This window comes from Coniophora puteana, assembly GCF_000271625.1.
Source record: "Coniophora puteana RWD-64-598 SS2 unplaced genomic scaffold CONPUscaffold_6, whole genome shotgun sequence".
Taxonomy (NCBI): domain Eukaryota; kingdom Fungi; phylum Basidiomycota; class Agaricomycetes; order Boletales; family Coniophoraceae; genus Coniophora; species Coniophora puteana.
In genome coordinates, this window is record NW_006913058.1 from 224,126 (window position 1) to 240,337 (window position 16,212).

Here is a 16,212-nt window from a genome sequence, read left to right on the forward strand (position 1 = left end):
CACCACCTCCGGTAGCGCACTCGCCGCCAGGACAGCCCACTTCAACCTATGACCACCACACCCATAAACGCTTTTTTCTCGGACCTATGCCAGAGAAGGTGGTTGAAGAGGCCAGTAGGAGGACGCACTCCGTCAACGACAAGACCTCTGGCTGGTTCTCAAGACGACACGCTATGCAACCTTCAGTCGTGCCTAGTGACGACTCCAGTACTTCAAGCCTGAGTAGGATCATCGAACATCATGCACTTCATTTCTTCCTCAGGATGGGTGGCAAATTTGACGACTGGGAGGAAGCTACGCGTCAAGGCATGCGAGATGACATGCTCGAGCGGTGGCAGAGGAGTGAATGGGGTGGCGGGCTGAAAAGACGTACAGTTGGCAGCACTGCTACCACGCAGTGGGTGGGCGGTTCATTTGAAGTGGGCGATGTCCTGGGAGTAAACATACTAGAAGATCCGCCTGCAGGCCCATCATTGGCAGACCCACCTCGGAGCTCATCTTCGACCAGAGACACGCATGCCGTCTCCCTCGTGCCTTCTACCGTTGGGGAAAGCTCTTTTGTCACTGCGAACTCTTCTCTTTCAAGCATTGAAGGACACCCAGCCACTAATGGAGATGCTCTGCAGCCTGTGAACTCTAACACAGAGACGTCAGAAACGCGCGGCTTTATGAATGCCTCGCCCTCTCCTAACTTAACTGGCGCAAGCTACCACGCCGCATCCACGGAAGCACTCATTGTTCCTGAGATGTCTTTGAATCGCAACAAATCTGTTGCTGAGACTTATCGACGTCCAATACTCGGAGCTCGCGCTTCTGATGCTCGTAGCGACGGCATCCTCGTTCGGAATATATCGCGTTTCGAAGGATCCAAGGAGCGCAAGAACGTTCATTATGTCGATGAACCGCCAACACCTCAGCTTCAGCTTACCTCAGAGGAGCCGGCAGCACCCAGTGAAGTGTTGAATAGGTCCGGAGATGAAGTGAACGAAACGAGTGCGGGAGCGACCGCTGAGGTGGACACCCCTCCTTTAAATCGAGAGGGTATCGTTTATCGAGGTAAGCCAACATTTTCCACCAATTTATATCTAGTATCTAAGCTTTGATAAGATCGTATGCTCGTTAGAGTAAGCTACACGAAGTCAGAGAATCTCTCACGGACGTTCAATGAACACGAGAATCGAGTGACCAGTCACTTACGTTATGAAGACTGGGCAGAGTTTCTCGTGGTATGGAGGAAGGACAGAATAGAACTATACGAGGATTACGTGAGTCTTCCAGATTCTGAGTCTGGCGGCAGTGATATTAAGTAACATACACGTCGTCAGAGCATGCCGGGGAAGGAATGGGTCACTGGTCACAAACACTTGGCGTTTGTTATCCCTTTGAGATCTCGACGGACCCAAGTGTCCCTTTACTCGTTCACGGATCTTTCATTTTGCATTCTTTGTCCTCCAACACCAGTCCACAATGGCGAGACCAAAGCTCGACAAATCTTTCATCTGGCGAAGGTCGGGACAAACGTCTTTATATTCAAGACCAAAAGCCGGACAAGGGCGGTGGACTGGGTATGGCACCTCTGGTGCGTACATGTTGTCTTTTCTAATTTAAAGAAGTTGACATGCAGTACACAGGCAGAAGTTCGGTGGTGAAATCCCAACTTCTCTCGAGATACGATGTCCGAATATCGACAGCCGAATAAAACTGGCTGTCCCCGTGGGCGACACGACGGACCTCGATAAGGCTTTCGCTATGTTCAGCAAGTCGAATATCATCAACCTCGTCCGAAACTCCCTTAAAGAAGTTTCGGGTTCCGCTGTAATGAGCGATTGGGAAGCAATTATATCTCAGAAAGACGCGGTGGGAAAATCAATAGAGCTGGCATGGCGCTCGGAGGCGAAACTCGATTGGATATGGTGGGACAAGGATGTGGATGGCAATTCGAGAGACTGGGCAATGCTCTGCGGGATGGCCTTAAAACAGGTACGTCTGATTTACACTGAGCATGCTTTAGTTAGCAGTCGTCGACTCTGACTGCAGGCAGGCAAACCTGCTCAGCTGGAACTTCGTCTACAAGAGCATTTTCCGTCGACCCTTCACCTTTCAAATGGTGTTAAGATGCAAGAACCGCCCGGACTCGAGGGCTATCTTAACCGGATTAAACCTCGCACGCAAGTCAAGCAGGAGGTCTACGTGTCGACCCATGATGGAAATCTGTTCTTCCTCGCGCCAGGTTCTGCAGGCCCACCAACGCCACCAAATGTTCACCTCTCTAGCGGCGTGCTGCCTCCAGCGGATGACATTGTGCACTCTCTACGGAATGAAGAATCCCATCGAGAATCAAAGCAGGTTCAGACCGCTTATGGGGTCATAGACCTGCGGCACATCCTACTCGTTCGCAGAGCGACAGATCCGACACCCCATATTCAAGTTGATGTAACCCAGCTCACGCAGGAGGCAGCGGATTACAACATGCATCCGGAATTCTCTCTGTTTGACCCGGATGGTAGCGACAATGAGGATGAGGGTGGTGAAGCAGGACTAAGCAATGCCACTAACAAGCCGGGGCTACGACTCAAGCGATCTTTCGAGATCATCATGGAAAGCGGAACCATCGTTCGATTTGAGGTGACTCTCACACATTGCATGTAGTGCTAAGCTGACTCTTCCAGGCCTATTCCTGTAACGTATGTCTCGAGTGGCTAATGCGGCTCAGGTCGCTTGTGCTTTACTGGAAGCAACGGCATCGCATCGATGCACACGACGAGATGGAGGTGGCTTACTCGGCCAGCCGCCAGCTGCGATTGACACCGCGCGTAACCAAGTGCCACCAGCAACACGGCTCAGATCATGCTCCTGAGCCGCTCACCGACCCCGAAGCACCTATGCCCGCGCTTAGCTCGCTATATCACTGGTGTGTTCTGCTGGGATGCAGACCAATCATAAAGAGCGGGAGAGCCTTTGTGCGGAAGGGCCTCCGTGGACAATACAAGTACGTCAAACTCCTGATTGAGCTCTTATACGTATCTCAATGGAAACGATGGCTCAGGCTCGTCCAACTCTTCCTCGTCGCTGGTCATCTGATACAATACCACGTCAGCCCCCGCAGTCCTCTACATCACCGTCGCTCGAAGGAAATAAGCCTATTGGATGCCTACGTCTGCTCGGGTTATCTTGCAGCATTGACTCTCCGGCGGGAAGAGTTCAGACCTGATAACACTGCCATAGCTAGGCATTACAATGACGGACTGGAGACCGAAGATCCAGAAGAAGACACGCTCTTCATTATATGGTACCGCAAGAATAAATCCCCACCCTCATCCGCAATGGGTCAAACGAACACCTCGAATATACCCTCTCTGTCGGCGAAGAATCACATCGCTGTTTTCCGAACCCGAAGTAAGATAGAGCGCGACACCTGGTGCTGGGCGCTTAACCACGAGCTTGATAAAATGGCCAGGGACAATGTAGACCGAGAGCGCCTGTTGAGGGGCATGGGCAAGCTGAAGGAGAGCTGAGACAAGATACCCAACACATTTACCAGCTGCATCTTTCTACTTCTATTATCGTTATAAGTTTCTCATTCATCTTAGGATTATTCAATTAGGATTATTCGATCGCATTTGCAAGGTTTGTTGCATTTCACCGCATCTATACCCCTGCTTCGTACCCTACTACGAGACAAATTACCAGTGCATAATGTTTAATGGACAATGTACAAAGCCCCGAACTGAAGCAATACTGCACAGGGTGCGTGGGTTTAATTTAGATCCATGAAAAAGCGACGGAATTCGAAGTATCTGCTGATAACTCATTCAATAACCTCGGCATCACTGTCGTCTTGCTCTCTTTGGGCTCTCCGAGCTACCAATCTGACTTTCTTCTCCAGGTCCCTGTCGGGGTGCACGTCGTTCATCGAGATTTGTGCGTTGCACCCCGTTGCCGGGCAGGGTTTCGTAGCACGACCGAGGTATTCCCGTATAGCCACGGCGGAAAAGGAGTGATTACATACCCGGCTGAAGTAGCACGTCAGCATATAAGTAGGAAAAGAAGCTCATGTACATACGATGCCATGGGGTTTACCAGAAGAGTAAGACTGATTGGGCATTTATAATCTTGAGTGACACCACCAATCTCGAGGTCATCGTCGTCGTCGCTTTCATCGCCGTCCTCTAGAATAGCGACGTTGTTAAGTTCGAAATAGAACCGAGATAAAAAGGCAAACCCTTGGGGATGAAGGCGTTGATAGGAGGGATAGCCATGTCCGGGTTTTGGGTTTCCTGAGACAAATGAGACAAAGGGTACGAAAGGCATTGGGGATATCTACTCACGAACACGCCTTGCTTGAATTTAACATAATCATTCGACGAAGCATATTTCTGGCGTGAAGTTTTTGAGTTGAAATCCTCTATTCGCTGCTTTAGCCCATTGTCATAACGTTCCATAGCGTTATCCTAACATTCAACGTCAGCTTGCATCGCTAGTTCAACGCAACTGTTGCAAATACAATTGGCTCTTCCACGATTATTTTCTGATACATCTCTTTGAGAGTTTCTTCGTGAGACTTCATTTCATGATCGATGTTCAGCAAGTTCCGCATAATCTCGTCCACTTGCGTCAGAGACTCCATCAATGCATCAGGAATTAGATGTGCCACGAACAAGGTGTGGCGGTATGCTCACCTCCATCGCCTCGTCCCCTTCTAGCGTTTCAGCCATAGACATGGCAGTACCTTGAACGAGGCTGAAAGTGCCTGCATGGATATTCTTTCTGAGTGTCTCCCAGTCCTTGGCAATTCCGTCCAACTTTGCCGCATGACTTCGGTCAAGCGGCTGATCACGGAAGTTCTCAACGTCTATGCGCTCATCCTCATCTTCTTCGTCTTCTTCTATTGCTGGTTCGGGTGACGCTGAAGCCCGTCTGGCTTTGGACTTCTTCTCCTTCTTGGCACGCCTCCGGGGCTGACTGTCGCTATCCTCGTCCACATCGTCACGATGAGTCTGGGATGGGTCATGTTCTTCAATGACATCTGATGGTTCGCGTTTGGCTTTCCGGCGAGATGATCCAGCGGTCGGCATGGTTAAAATAGGGTGAGTGGGTTGTCTAATAGGTGTCAGACGCGTCGCGTTCTGTACGAATTTAGGGCAGGCGTCCTCGCGTTTAATACTTGCCGGCAACAGCCGGCCTCTGTTATTCTCCAGACAGTCAAAGTCCCAGCATCGGTGTGACCGAAAGCACGAGCAGACATGCTGCCAGCCCTCCGCAACTGGGCGCTTGCTGGGTCTCAGCTCTTGCGAACGCAGATACAGCCTCGCTCAACGCCCTCCACGCTCTCGCTTCTCTCATGTCGCTCTTTCTTCTCTTCACCAATAGTTTCCATGACGCTTAACCAGTCTATGCGGCGCAAACGCCCACAGAAAATCAAGGCGTCCAAGTCACCTCTGCTGGATGTCTGTCCTCAAAAGAAGGGTGTCTGCGCGCAGATTTTCATCGCCACGCCTAAGAAGCCAAACTCGGCCAAGCGGAAGGTCGCTCGAGTGAAGCTGACCAACGGCCAGACCGTCCAGGCATACATTCAGGGAGAGGGCCACAACCTTCAGGAACATAGTGTTGTTACCATCCGTGGTGGGCGCGCGCAGGATCTTCCCGGTGTCCGGTGCGTGCTTTTATTTTTCGGCCACTGAACTAGGACTTACTCTTGTGCAGTTATAAGGTTGTCCGTGGTTCTCTGGACTTCGGAGGAGTTGTGAACCGTATGTCGGCCAGAAGTAAATACGGAGGTCAGTACTTGTGTCGTACTTATCTCTGCTTCAGCTTTGAACTTGTGATGTCTTTCAGCCAAGAAACCAAAGAAGTAAACCCCTTCTTTTCCTCGGAAACTTGTCATTCTGCATTTGCCATCATTAGAATAGAACTCCTAGAACATACAAAACATAATGCTTCATGCAATATTCCTAATATCATGGTGCGCATTCGGGTGAACAAAAGAGTGAAGGCTTTGGAAAACAGAGCAGATTCTGTGTGCGTATGTATTTTAGCGCTTACTATCAGTCCCCAGGCTCGCGCGGGCCGAAAGCGGAAAGCACTTCTTTGGTCAAAAACCTTCGCTGCCAAGAGTTCAGTCCACCGTCGCGTTCATGGCCTCAATCCTCCGGTTAGCGCGCTCGCAAACCCTCCTGCGCCCCTTGCAGCGCGTCAGATGGAGCTCTAATGACGTCCCGCATCTCGACCCCTCGACTCTGATTAATGCGCCAGGTGCTGAGCAACCCAACCTTCAGCCATGGAACGGAGGTGCTCTCCGGCCACACCATAATGTCGAGGTCAGGTCAGACCACCCTTTGTACGCCTTCTTCAGGCAGAAGGAGAAAGACGGAGAACTACAGTACGAGACACTTGAACCTCGAGACGACAGAGGGAGAGATACAGGCGAGTAGCGCGCCGCTCATATATACTGTGCATGCTCATTTCGTCTATCTACAGGGCGCTCCTGGAAGGCAGCCGAGCTACGACGCAAGAGCTTCAAGGACCTCCACACTCTATGGTACGTTCTGCTACGCGAGCGTAATCTCCTGGCCACCCAGCGTGAAGAGGCTCGCCGCCTGGGTATCCAGAATGCGGGCTATTTGGCTGGTAATAAGAAGCTGCACCAGGTTCGTCCGTACAACTTTTGGTTAAGAGGGGTGGATTGCTGAATATGAATATAGTGCAGAAAATCTATGGCGCGGATAAAATACGTGCTCAACGAACGGAGACTACTTTATGAATCCCATATGAATGCCCTTGCCGAACAGCAGGCTGCCGAGACCAAGGAAAAGGAGGGCGAGACACCTCGCTTGACTCGCGCAGAGAGGATGAAGGCGCGAAGGGGATGATCGATTGCCGAACCCAAGGTATCGCATTACTCGTGGCTTCGTGCTCCTATTAGACTTCTATCTTCTCTACCGCTACACCACCTGTGTAATCATCTTTAATGCTTAGTTTCGTCGGATTGCGTCCAAGAACGAACACCAAGACGGGCGCTTCCCAGTATACTATGAGGAACCCCTGTACCGAGCAGTGTTCCATTCCAGCATGGTCTGAGAGACGTAACAGTCTTTGATAGAAGGGTGCTCGAGCATTTCTATTTGCCTCTTGCCTTTCCGTAAGAGATGCTCAATTGCAGCGACATCCCGGCTAGAGACGGAGTTGGCTTGTGTATGGAAGTTGTACGTCAAAAAGGCACGAAACTTTGGCTGGACAGCTTCGGGCTTCGTGCGAACTACGCGAAGGGCTCTACGAAGGGAAGTGAGTTTCCCGGTGTTGTAGCAGCAGGGCTTTTACAGCATACCGTCTGAAGAGAGCAAGCACGTCCTTCTGCAACCCTGATTTCTGGGACATGGCGGGATTGGAACGAAAGGGCTAACTTAGAAGCTTCGGCCGGTGCGGTCATAACGGAGATCATTTCCGGTTCCGCGCGGCCCGAGCTACTTCTTCCTTCGTGTCAAGCTATTTGCTTGGAAGTCGTCATTCATGATCTTTACTCGTCGCGTTCCTCAGCGCGTTGCAGCTGAGCTCTCCCGCAGTGTCGCTAGGCCATCTCGTCTCGCTTATTCCAGGAAGCGCACAGTCGCCACTGCCGCAAGCGGCTCGGCCAATCCGCGCCAGTACTGCGAGGAATACGTCCAAAAACATGACTATGAGGGTTACCTGACGTCAAAGTTCTACCCCAGACACCGTCAAAGTGGGTATTATGCCCTCAGGGCTTTCTATGTAGGTATTCCTTTAGAGACATGTTGGACGAAGCTGAAGCTTCCTCTGTGGCAGATTGAGCTTGCGTCTGTGCAGGAGTCAGTGTCCAATGCCGTGCTAGGCCAGATGAGGATGCAATTCTGGAGAGACGCTGTTAAGGATAGTGCGAATGTATGCGTCTTCTCTGCTCCAGCTTGCGAGTATAGCTCGAGCTCACACTGCTACAGGGTAAACCTCCTAGGCACCCAGTAGCTCTGGCTCTCCACGACAACATCACGTCACTGAAGTCGGCACCCTATCATCTCAAACGTATCATTGATGCCCGTGTTCGTCACTTTCTCTTCCCTCGCTTCGGCCCCTCTTTGACGTTCTCGCTAGGATAATGAGCTGCAGAATCCCACCCACTTGACCATGGATTCACTGACGTCGCACGCAGAATCCACAGCTTCGACCCTCCTTTACTTACTTCTTTCTCAATTTTCCTTAACATCCCATGACCTCTCACATGCCGCATCTCATGTCGGCATAGCTTCTAGCCTAGCCACTCTGCTACGCGCGCTACCCTTCCACATCTCCAAAGGTCAAATGGTTATTCCTGCCGAGATCACTGCGAAGCATGGTGTCAGCCAGGAAGAGGTGTTCAGGACGAGGAAATCTTCGCCTAAGCTAGAAGACGCGGTGTTCGAGTTTGCTACGATCGCGAACGACCACCTGCTTACTGCACGGGAGATGTTTAAGGAGACGGGTGGGAAGGTGCCAGCGGAAGCTATGCCGATATTCCTAACTGCGGTACGTGGCTTCCGTCCTATCACAATGTGTTACAAACGTAGTCGCCCCATAGGTACCCGCTGCGTCATATCTGAAACGGCTGGAGGTAGCCAACTTCGACGCGTTTCACCCTTCGCTGAAGGTACGAGACTGGAAGTTGCCGTGGCATGTCTGGAGGAGTTACTATAAACGGACATTCTGAATTCGACGTGAACCGCGACGCGATGATAACGTTATTCGCGAGTTGTCGTTATCTCGAGGTACACGCGCCCTTCTAGATCTTAGCATATTATCGCATACACCCAGCACAAGTACTCCTTAGATTGTCCTCTGCCGAAGCGCTATAGCATGCCTAATCCGAGGATCGCTCTTCATTGTCACTGGTACTTTTTTGAGGCCCGAGGAGTGGTATCCATTCCACCCCATTTGGAAGTCCGATATTAAGTTACCTCCAGCGTCCATCCCGTCCGGACAGCTGTTGCTACCTCACCACTACCTCCACAGACAGCTCGCCCACCCACACTACATTTGCATCCGCTTCCACAACACCAAAGCTTGCCAATAAGCCCAGTACCTCATCAAGGTCTTTGGCGATCCTCAACCCGCAGCTGGTGGCGTGGACAACTCCCGAGGTCATGGAACGCCTCTGCGGTGTGTTACAACATCCCCACAGCTGTTCACGATTTGCTCAAATACTACACAGATGAAGTCATACAGCTCATACTGTACGAACTCAACGACCCTACCCACCTTACTTTAGCCTCCAAGCGATTTCTCCATGTTTCCCGGGACCCTTATGTCCGCGCTCATTATTTCCTCACTCGATACGGGAAGATGCAAGCCATGTTCTGGGCTTTGGGGAGAGGGAGGCTCATGACAGACAAGGTCATTGATGTGCGTAATCGTCTTTGATATGTGGCCAGCCAGGTCTTCCAGTCATGAGGTGTGAACGGGCGCTTAAAGCATAACGGCCCTGTAGATCCTGATTACCAGCGGCGCTTGTTTCTCCCGGTATCTCGTGCAGGTCGCCATACACCACTACTTCCGGTCGGCACCACATTTTGTTAAGACTCAGTGGACACGCTCGATACCCCTGTCTGTCTTTACGCACTTCATCAAGGTCGCATCCGACATGTACGGCGAAATCCCGCTTGCCAAGGGAGATGACGACGGATCCGTGTTCACGGCATTTCTGAAGGAGAGCAGACTCCCTGCTGAATTAAAGAGTACGAAGTGGGAGGATATACGGGAAATCTTTAAGAAATTTAAGGTAGGTTCTTATGATTCTGTGTTATAGTGGCATCTTTGACACTTATATGCGCAGTTCATGCCGTTCTCTGCGAAAGTACGTTTTGGCTCCGCTGCGCAAAGTACGTTGGCTCACCGAATAACCGTAGGACCCTATTATGACCCAATTTCCTCTGGCGTTGGCTGTCGAGCCGCGTTTGCTCCCTTACGCACAATCCAATGGCTTTAGCATGGACACGAAGGTACGACACTAGGTTGCCTTGATGAGCATCCGGTCACTGAGGTTGGCACAGTACCGTGACTTCGTTTTTCGCAAGATGTTTGAGAAGCATACGCTTAGTGGCCAGGACCGCTCTGGGGAAATAGTTTCTAGTGTCAGGGAGCTGAAACGGCTTGATCCTAGGTGAGTATGTTGAAGAGCATCTTGGGGGCTACCGTTAAACACGTATTCAGGATGTTTATGACTCGTACTGTTGCCGCGGAGATATGCATGGAAGCCAAGTCCAATGAGTCTGCGTATAAAGCCCTGAAAGCCCTTAATTTGGCTGGAGAGCTTTTGTTTGAACTTGGGTACGTTTTGACTTCAATGTCGCGGGGCGCGTTCGTTCTAATTACCTTCAGAACATTGGTTGAGGACCTAATCAAGGTGAGCCTACTCAGCTTGCTAATTTCCCAGAAAAGGTTAATGAATGATGTACAGCTCTTTATGAACACGCGGTCAATTAGTTCTTCTCATACGATCCAGGTGCTTCGACAGCTTCATGAGGATTTTCCTAGTTCGGACCCCGCTGTACGGCTCGTGATGCTGTTGACAGTGTTTGTGTCCGACATCTATCACAATCACACACCTCCCGCAGAGCTGTACCGGAAAATAGAGACACTGGGCTTGGCACCATTAACGAAGAAAGACCTCTTCGATATCATGACAAGTCCATTTGTAGAACGAGTGGTACCCATTATCGATATAGCCAAAGATTACGTTGGGCTGTCATCGAAAGCAGTGAGGGAGCTCGTACAGCGAGTGACTTTTAGGTGTCTGGAAATTGGCTGTAAGGTCAGCCTAATATTTCTTCGTCTGGTTTTGGGGTCTCTTACATTTTTGATAGGGTAAGACGTTGAGAAAGCTAAGGGACTGGAATACGTCGCTATCAGATTCGGTCCTCAGTCAAGCCTTCCACCACTACTCCATAAATACACACGACCTACCTCCTCATGAAGACGAGAAAGCATGCATGCTATACGAGGTCAAATTATGTCGAGATTTCAGCGCTATCAGGGCGTCGTACGCCGATGAAGCAGCCGACACCCACGATGGCCAGGAATTGGACGGCTCTGACGAGGATGAGGTGGCCATGGAAATCGACCCCCAAGATGGTGTGTCAAATTTGCAGCAACCTGACGAAGTCTATGACCTGGCAAGATTATTCAGATTGCTATGCTGCAGCCAAACAGCTTACCATCTTTCAGGGTCCTATTGGTCAGGATACGCTGACCTACATGATTCGTCAAGATGAGATGGGACCATCACGGCATCGTCGCCGGTCGAGTTATAATTACACTGGCACCTACATCCCTGATGGCTCTGGTAAACTCCAATACCCTAGTGGTAAATCTCGACATATATTTGGGGTTCACCTTTGTTAACGCGGATTCCTAGACTATCTGCAAGTTGGAAAGTGGGTGAAGGAGACATTCTCGCCTCACAGTGCAATAGCAGCCACGTTCATGACTCATGCAAGCATCAATGGCAATGACCACGTGTGTCCTTATGTATTGCAGGCATAATATGGCTCAGACTAACGTGTTTCTAGCTTCTTCACATTTTCCTAGCATCACAAATTAGTGATTACGCCTCCCAACCATCGCATCTCCCCATCACTCTGAAACACTTCAAGCTACTCGCCCACCTCGGGAGAGCACCAGTATGTCTCTTCGCCTTCTGATATCTCTGCTCCCCTGATCCCTGAATCAGTCTTGGTCTCTATATCATGCGATTCAACTTGGAGCGGAGTTTTACTTCAGTGAAGAAGATTACCTTGGTAAAGAACCGGCTTTGATCACGAAGCGTTGGAAGGGCAAAGCACGCGCTGAGATTAAGAAAGAGTCGAGCCCTATTAGCCTTCCTTTGGACGCGAGTGGCTCAACTGGCCCTTCGAAAGCTTCGAGCTCATCACGACGGAAGAGGCCAAGGCGCTCCGCAGTGGAGGTCGCCAAATCATATGTGATTCCGGATTCAGACGACGAGGCCATAGCTCCAGAGCCGGACGATAGTGACGTTATCGCATTACGGAATAATCACGCCAAGAAGCGCAGGGTTGAGACGAACTTGCAACGTTGGATTAAGCATCTTGCTTTGTTACTCTCCGAGGAGCAGAGGAAGGTCTGCACGAAGTCTTCGCGAGCATCTTCTCGGTTGCTGACATTTTTGTCTGTTCGCAGTACAAGGAAAAGAGAAAGCGTTTGGAGAGGCAGGCGCCACCAGACGTCAAGGTTCGGGTCTCGAAGGTAAGCCATCTAAGCTAATTGTCGGAATTGATGTGCCTAACCCTTCCGTCCCTGTCAGAGCGATTTCTACAAATCTTTGACTGGACAGCTGCGGGACCTCAGAAAGATTGATCTGGAGAAACGTAGGCAGTTATACGGGCCCGACGTCGCTGCGGAGGTACTCGTAGACGAGAGTGACGATGATGAGTACCATGTTCGACCTTCGAAGCGAATGCGTGTTTAGGGTTTCACCTTGGGTCGTTTGGGCGTGGACACTGGCTAGACTATGATGGACTGTTTCACTTACTACTTACCACCTTTTCCACTAATTGCCGTTCCCTTACAATGTAGTATAGCCTCCACGCATATCACCTTGTATCCACCGTGATAAGAACCCTCGATGCAAACATCTAGACCATGCCCATACATGTGCACTCAAAAGATGAAACTAACTCAGGTCAAGTTGTCAGCAAGGGTTACCACATCGAATGCCACGTGGGAAGCCATTACCATTTTGGAACGTGTCGGGTACTCATGATGGCGCCGCGGCTACTGCGAGCAGGCGCAGGCCTCTGGTCTATGAGTCCTTGCCGAACACCTCCACACCGCAATCATGGAGGGCCTTTTCTTCAATGTAAGTCTTCCCGCACTCAAAGATCCCAAGTCGTTGTTTAACGCTTGAACTCTTAACTTAGGTTGATAACGGATTTCTGGAGGGCATCGTCCGAGGGTACAAGGCTGGCATCTTGACCCAGTCGCACTACAGCAGCCTGACACAATGCGAGACGCTCGAAGGTCAGCATTCCTTCCTTGTTTGAAGCAAGCGCGCTGACTTGTGTGGTCATTAGACTTCAAGACCCAGCTGTCTGCAACTGACTATGGTAACTTCCTCGCCAATGAGCCATCCCCCATCTCCACAACCACCATCGCCGACAAGGCTACCCAGATCCTCGTCGACCAGTTCAACTTCATCAGGAGCAACGCAGTTGAGCCCCTCAGCAAGTTCCTTGACTACATCACGTACGCGTTTCGCCCGTACTCCCTTACAGTGTAGTAACTGACAGGCCCTTCGTACCTTGCGCAGCTATGGCTACATGATCGACAATATCGTGCTCTTGATTACCGGCACGCTTCATGAACGAGACACTCACGAGCTTATGGAGAGATGTCATCCGCTGGGTGTCTTTGATACCATGCCTGCGTTATGTGTGGCCACGAATGTAGAGGAACTATACCACAGCGTGCTCGTTGAGACGCCTCTTGGTATGTCTACTTCGAGGCTCCGCTGTCTTGTACATTCTGATTACCTCTTTCAGCCCCTTACTTCCGTGATTGCCTTTCTGCCGCTGACCTTGATGACCTGAACATCGAGATTGTTCGAAACACTGTCTATAAGGCTTACCTGGAGGACTTCTACGACTACTGCGCCTCCCTCGGTGGCCCAACAGCGGACGTCATGCAGAGTACGCTCGCTTTCGAGGCGGACCGCCGCACGATCAACATCACGATCAACTCATTCGACACCGACCTTTCGAAGGAGCAGCGCGCCAAGCTCTTCCCCGCCATCGGCCGGCTGTTCCCCGACGGCAACAATCAGCTCGCCAAAGCAGACGAGATCGAGCAGGTGCGCGTTGCGTGCGAAAACGTGACCGAGTATCGCGCCTTCTTCGACACATCCATCTCTGCCCAGGGCAATGGCGGCGCCTCCAACGACTATGGTGGCGAGTCGGGCGTGGCGGCAATGCTCGAGGACCGGTTCTTCCGTCAGGAGGTGTACCTCAACAAATTGGCGTTCCTCCAGCAGTTCCAGCATGGCGTATTCTACAGCTATATGAAGCTCAAGGAGCAGGAGATCCGGAACCTGACGTGGATAGCAGAGTGCATTGCACAGGATGCCAGGGATAGGATTCAAGACTTTATTCCTATCTTTTAGCTAATTCGTACAGTTGTAGGCACGCTTTTTCACTATTGACATATCATGGAAACGAAATCATAGCAGATTTGAGTTGACACCGTCGAGATGCCCTCATCAACCTAGGCATAACCTGTCTTTCCTGGCACAATGCCGAAAGCGCCTCCCCCCTTCCCAAACATCTTGCGCAGATCTCCAACCAACTCAGTAGGCTTCTCGAACGCGGCGAAATGCCCTCCGCTTTCGTGCACGCCCTCGAAGACGACATTGTTCTGGCGACGTACCCAGCTAAAGAAGCTACCGTCAACCATAAGTCTGAGTTCATGTGTAAGAGACATACGATGGAGGAACTGGGACCAACTCCTTTGGGAAGTACGAGGTGCCCAATGGAATGGTGCGGACTCCTTTAGCGAACTCGGCAAACATCCCTGCCTTTCTCACTTCATAGTAAATGCGGATGGATGATGCAGGGCCACCTCGAGAGAAATAGTATATGGAGATCCAGGTTAGAACTGAAAGAGGCAGCCCCAGCATCAGCAATGTATTAAAGGCGCTCAGAATAGGCTACGAACCCTCATCGTCGGTCCAAGGGTAGTTATCGGTCCAGACGTGCAGTTTCTCGTAAATCCATGAGAGCAGACCGACAGGACTGTCCGCGAGCGAGTATCCAAGGGTTTGAGGGCATGTGCCCTGTTCGGCGGAGTAACCGGAGCCATTCTCGCGGAACCACTTGGCACGTTCAAGATTTGCTTTCTCCTGACTAGGACCAGACAGGTACATAGTCGTGATCAGTCCTAGGAAGGATAATGGGTTCCAGACGGGCGAAGGTGGTGAAGCGCTGTTGAGTAATGTTAGACCTTGGCTGTGCGTCCAGTGAGCCTGAAGAAACCCAGAAAACGAACATAGGGAAGTTAGTGTGCCAAGCCTTGGCGTGCTTGCCGCCGTAAATTTCGGCAATCTTGCGAGTGATCTACAAGCACTCAGGAATGAGATTTAGACTCGGAGCAACATTTGGGTGCAGGCTAACCAAGTAACCCCAGTCTCCGCCTTGAGCAACTGCGTAAACGGTCATTAGCATGTTCCGATTTGAGGCCATGAGAATTTACTGTACGAACCATATTCGTTGTATCCAAGGGAAAGCATTAACTTGTTCCCCAGCTAGTAAGATGTAAACTACATGTAAATACCATGCTTGTTGAGACTAAATGATGGCGAACCTCAGCATATTGAGGGCCATGGAATCCGGGCTTCAGGACAGGTTCAGAGAAACCATATCCAGGAAGACTAAAGGCGACAACGTGGAAACTGGGGTGCTCGGGTGAAGTCTCCGTCAAGAGGGGGAGAATCTTGCGGACTTCAATGAAGGAGCCAGGCCCTGAACAAGCACCAAAGATTTCATCAAACCGTCATCCCAATGCGTATCAAGAACAGAGCGAACTTACAGCCATGGACGAACAGCAGCGGGATGGCGTCCGGGCAGTCACTCTTCTTGTGCACATAGTGGATATTGAGCGACCCAAACCCGTCGATGGCTATGTCGCGCGTGAACTGGGGCAGCTCGGCGTTGAGCGCAGCCTCGTGCTTGCGCCAGTCGTACCCGTTCTTCCACTTCCCGACGAGACGTCGTATGTCGGATAGGGGCGCGCCGTAGTCCCAGCCAGCGCCCTCGACTTCATTAGGAAGGGTGGTGAGCTCGAGCTTGGCACGCAGCCGCGCGAGCTCTTCATCTGGAACGGAAATCGTAAAAGGTGTCTCAGCCATTGCGCTACTCTGTACTCGGGTCAGAGTTAGAAAGTGAAGAGGGAGGCGCGGGGTGAATCCATATATATGTGAGCGTGTCGCGAGCCGGCGCGCGCTTAGTCACTTCGATTGTCGTCATCACAGTAATTGTTTCCGCCTTGTGATGTGAATTCCGGCCCAACCATTCAAATTGAAACCGACCACAAGCCCTAATCAGCACTTCGAGTCATGGTGAGTCAGGTAGCTATGATTTGTTCTGGAAATATGAGCAATAATGTTCTATGCAAAAACTAGCACGTAAGGAGATAGAGTCGACTCGTATTCTCCAGGCAGCT

The 16,212-nt window shown here is 51.0% G+C and overlaps 8 protein-coding genes across 8 annotated transcripts; 5 read left to right on the top strand and 3 right to left on the bottom strand.

The window, feature by feature from the left end:
* The first annotated feature begins 129 nt into the window (after positions 1-129).
* On the top strand, positions 130-3,721 carry CONPUDRAFT_103997 (uncharacterized protein). Its single transcript, XM_007770214.1, has 8 exons — positions 130-770; positions 876-1,056; positions 1,108-1,265; positions 1,326-1,579; positions 1,632-1,980; positions 2,038-2,625; positions 2,670-2,989; positions 3,047-3,721. Exons 1-8 carry the CDS (start codon positions 174-176, stop codon positions 3,513-3,515), a joined length of 2,916 nt encoding a protein of 971 aa, XP_007768404.1. The 5' UTR covers positions 130-173; the 3' UTR covers positions 3,516-3,721.
* Positions 3,722-3,808: 87 nt separating this feature from the next.
* Positions 3,809-4,636, bottom strand: CONPUDRAFT_56154 (uncharacterized protein; the record flags this gene model as incomplete). Its single annotated transcript, XM_007770060.1, has 5 exons — positions 3,809-4,013; positions 4,064-4,169; positions 4,223-4,277; positions 4,329-4,451; positions 4,505-4,636. Coding segments are annotated over 5 exons (621 nt in total), but the record flags the coding sequence as incomplete, so codon positions are not given.
* A 757-nt stretch (positions 4,637-5,393) lies between these two features.
* On the top strand, positions 5,394-6,208 carry CONPUDRAFT_55859 (ribosomal protein S12; the record flags this gene model as incomplete). Its single annotated transcript, XM_007770038.1, has 2 exons — positions 5,394-5,653; positions 5,704-6,208. 2 exons carry the CDS (start codon positions 5,394-5,396, stop codon positions 6,206-6,208), a joined length of 765 nt encoding a protein of 254 aa, XP_007768228.1.
* A 471-nt stretch (positions 6,209-6,679) lies between these two features.
* On the bottom strand, positions 6,680-7,374 carry CONPUDRAFT_123766 (uncharacterized protein; the record flags this gene model as incomplete). Its single annotated transcript, XM_007770215.1, has 2 exons — positions 6,680-7,229; positions 7,318-7,374. The coding sequence occupies 2 exons, from the start codon at positions 7,372-7,374 to the stop codon at positions 7,029-7,031; spliced, it is 258 nt and encodes an 85-aa protein (XP_007768405.1). The 3' UTR covers positions 6,680-7,028.
* A 132-nt stretch (positions 7,375-7,506) lies between these two features.
* CONPUDRAFT_123770 (uncharacterized protein) lies at positions 7,507-8,860 on the top strand (the record flags this gene model as incomplete). Its single annotated transcript, XM_007770216.1, has 5 exons — positions 7,507-7,746; positions 7,801-7,896; positions 7,953-8,051; positions 8,104-8,514; positions 8,567-8,860. The coding sequence occupies 5 exons, from the start codon at positions 7,507-7,509 to the stop codon at positions 8,693-8,695; spliced, it is 975 nt and encodes a 324-aa protein (XP_007768406.1). The 3' UTR covers positions 8,696-8,860.
* A 263-nt stretch (positions 8,861-9,123) lies between these two features.
* Positions 9,124-12,647, top strand: CONPUDRAFT_137081 (uncharacterized protein). The gene is made up of 16 exons (XM_007770217.1): positions 9,124-9,144; positions 9,197-9,387; positions 9,473-9,763; positions 9,818-9,838; positions 9,891-9,983; positions 10,035-10,144; positions 10,195-10,311; positions 10,363-10,387; positions 10,442-10,795; positions 10,848-11,156; positions 11,209-11,347; positions 11,399-11,499; positions 11,553-11,663; positions 11,714-12,121; positions 12,181-12,246; positions 12,305-12,647. The coding sequence occupies exons 1-16, from the start codon at positions 9,129-9,131 to the stop codon at positions 12,467-12,469; spliced, it is 2,517 nt and encodes an 838-aa protein (XP_007768407.1). The 5' UTR covers positions 9,124-9,128; the 3' UTR covers positions 12,470-12,647.
* A 152-nt stretch (positions 12,648-12,799) lies between these two features.
* Positions 12,800-14,423, top strand: CONPUDRAFT_123776 (ATPase V0 complex subunit D). The gene is made up of 5 exons (XM_007770218.1): positions 12,800-12,859; positions 12,921-13,020; positions 13,074-13,245; positions 13,310-13,488; positions 13,542-14,423. Exons 1-5 carry the CDS (start codon positions 12,839-12,841, stop codon positions 14,156-14,158), a joined length of 1,089 nt encoding a protein of 362 aa, XP_007768408.1. The 5' UTR covers positions 12,800-12,838; the 3' UTR covers positions 14,159-14,423.
* A 278-nt stretch (positions 14,424-14,701) lies between these two features.
* Positions 14,702-15,898, bottom strand: CONPUDRAFT_72805 (alpha beta-hydrolase; the record flags this gene model as incomplete). The annotated part of the gene is made up of 6 exons (XM_007770100.1): positions 14,702-14,975; positions 15,040-15,107; positions 15,165-15,193; positions 15,253-15,295; positions 15,355-15,512; positions 15,580-15,898. 6 exons carry the CDS (start codon positions 15,896-15,898, stop codon positions 14,702-14,704), a joined length of 891 nt encoding a protein of 296 aa, XP_007768290.1.
* Positions 15,899-16,212: the final 314 nt, after the last annotated feature.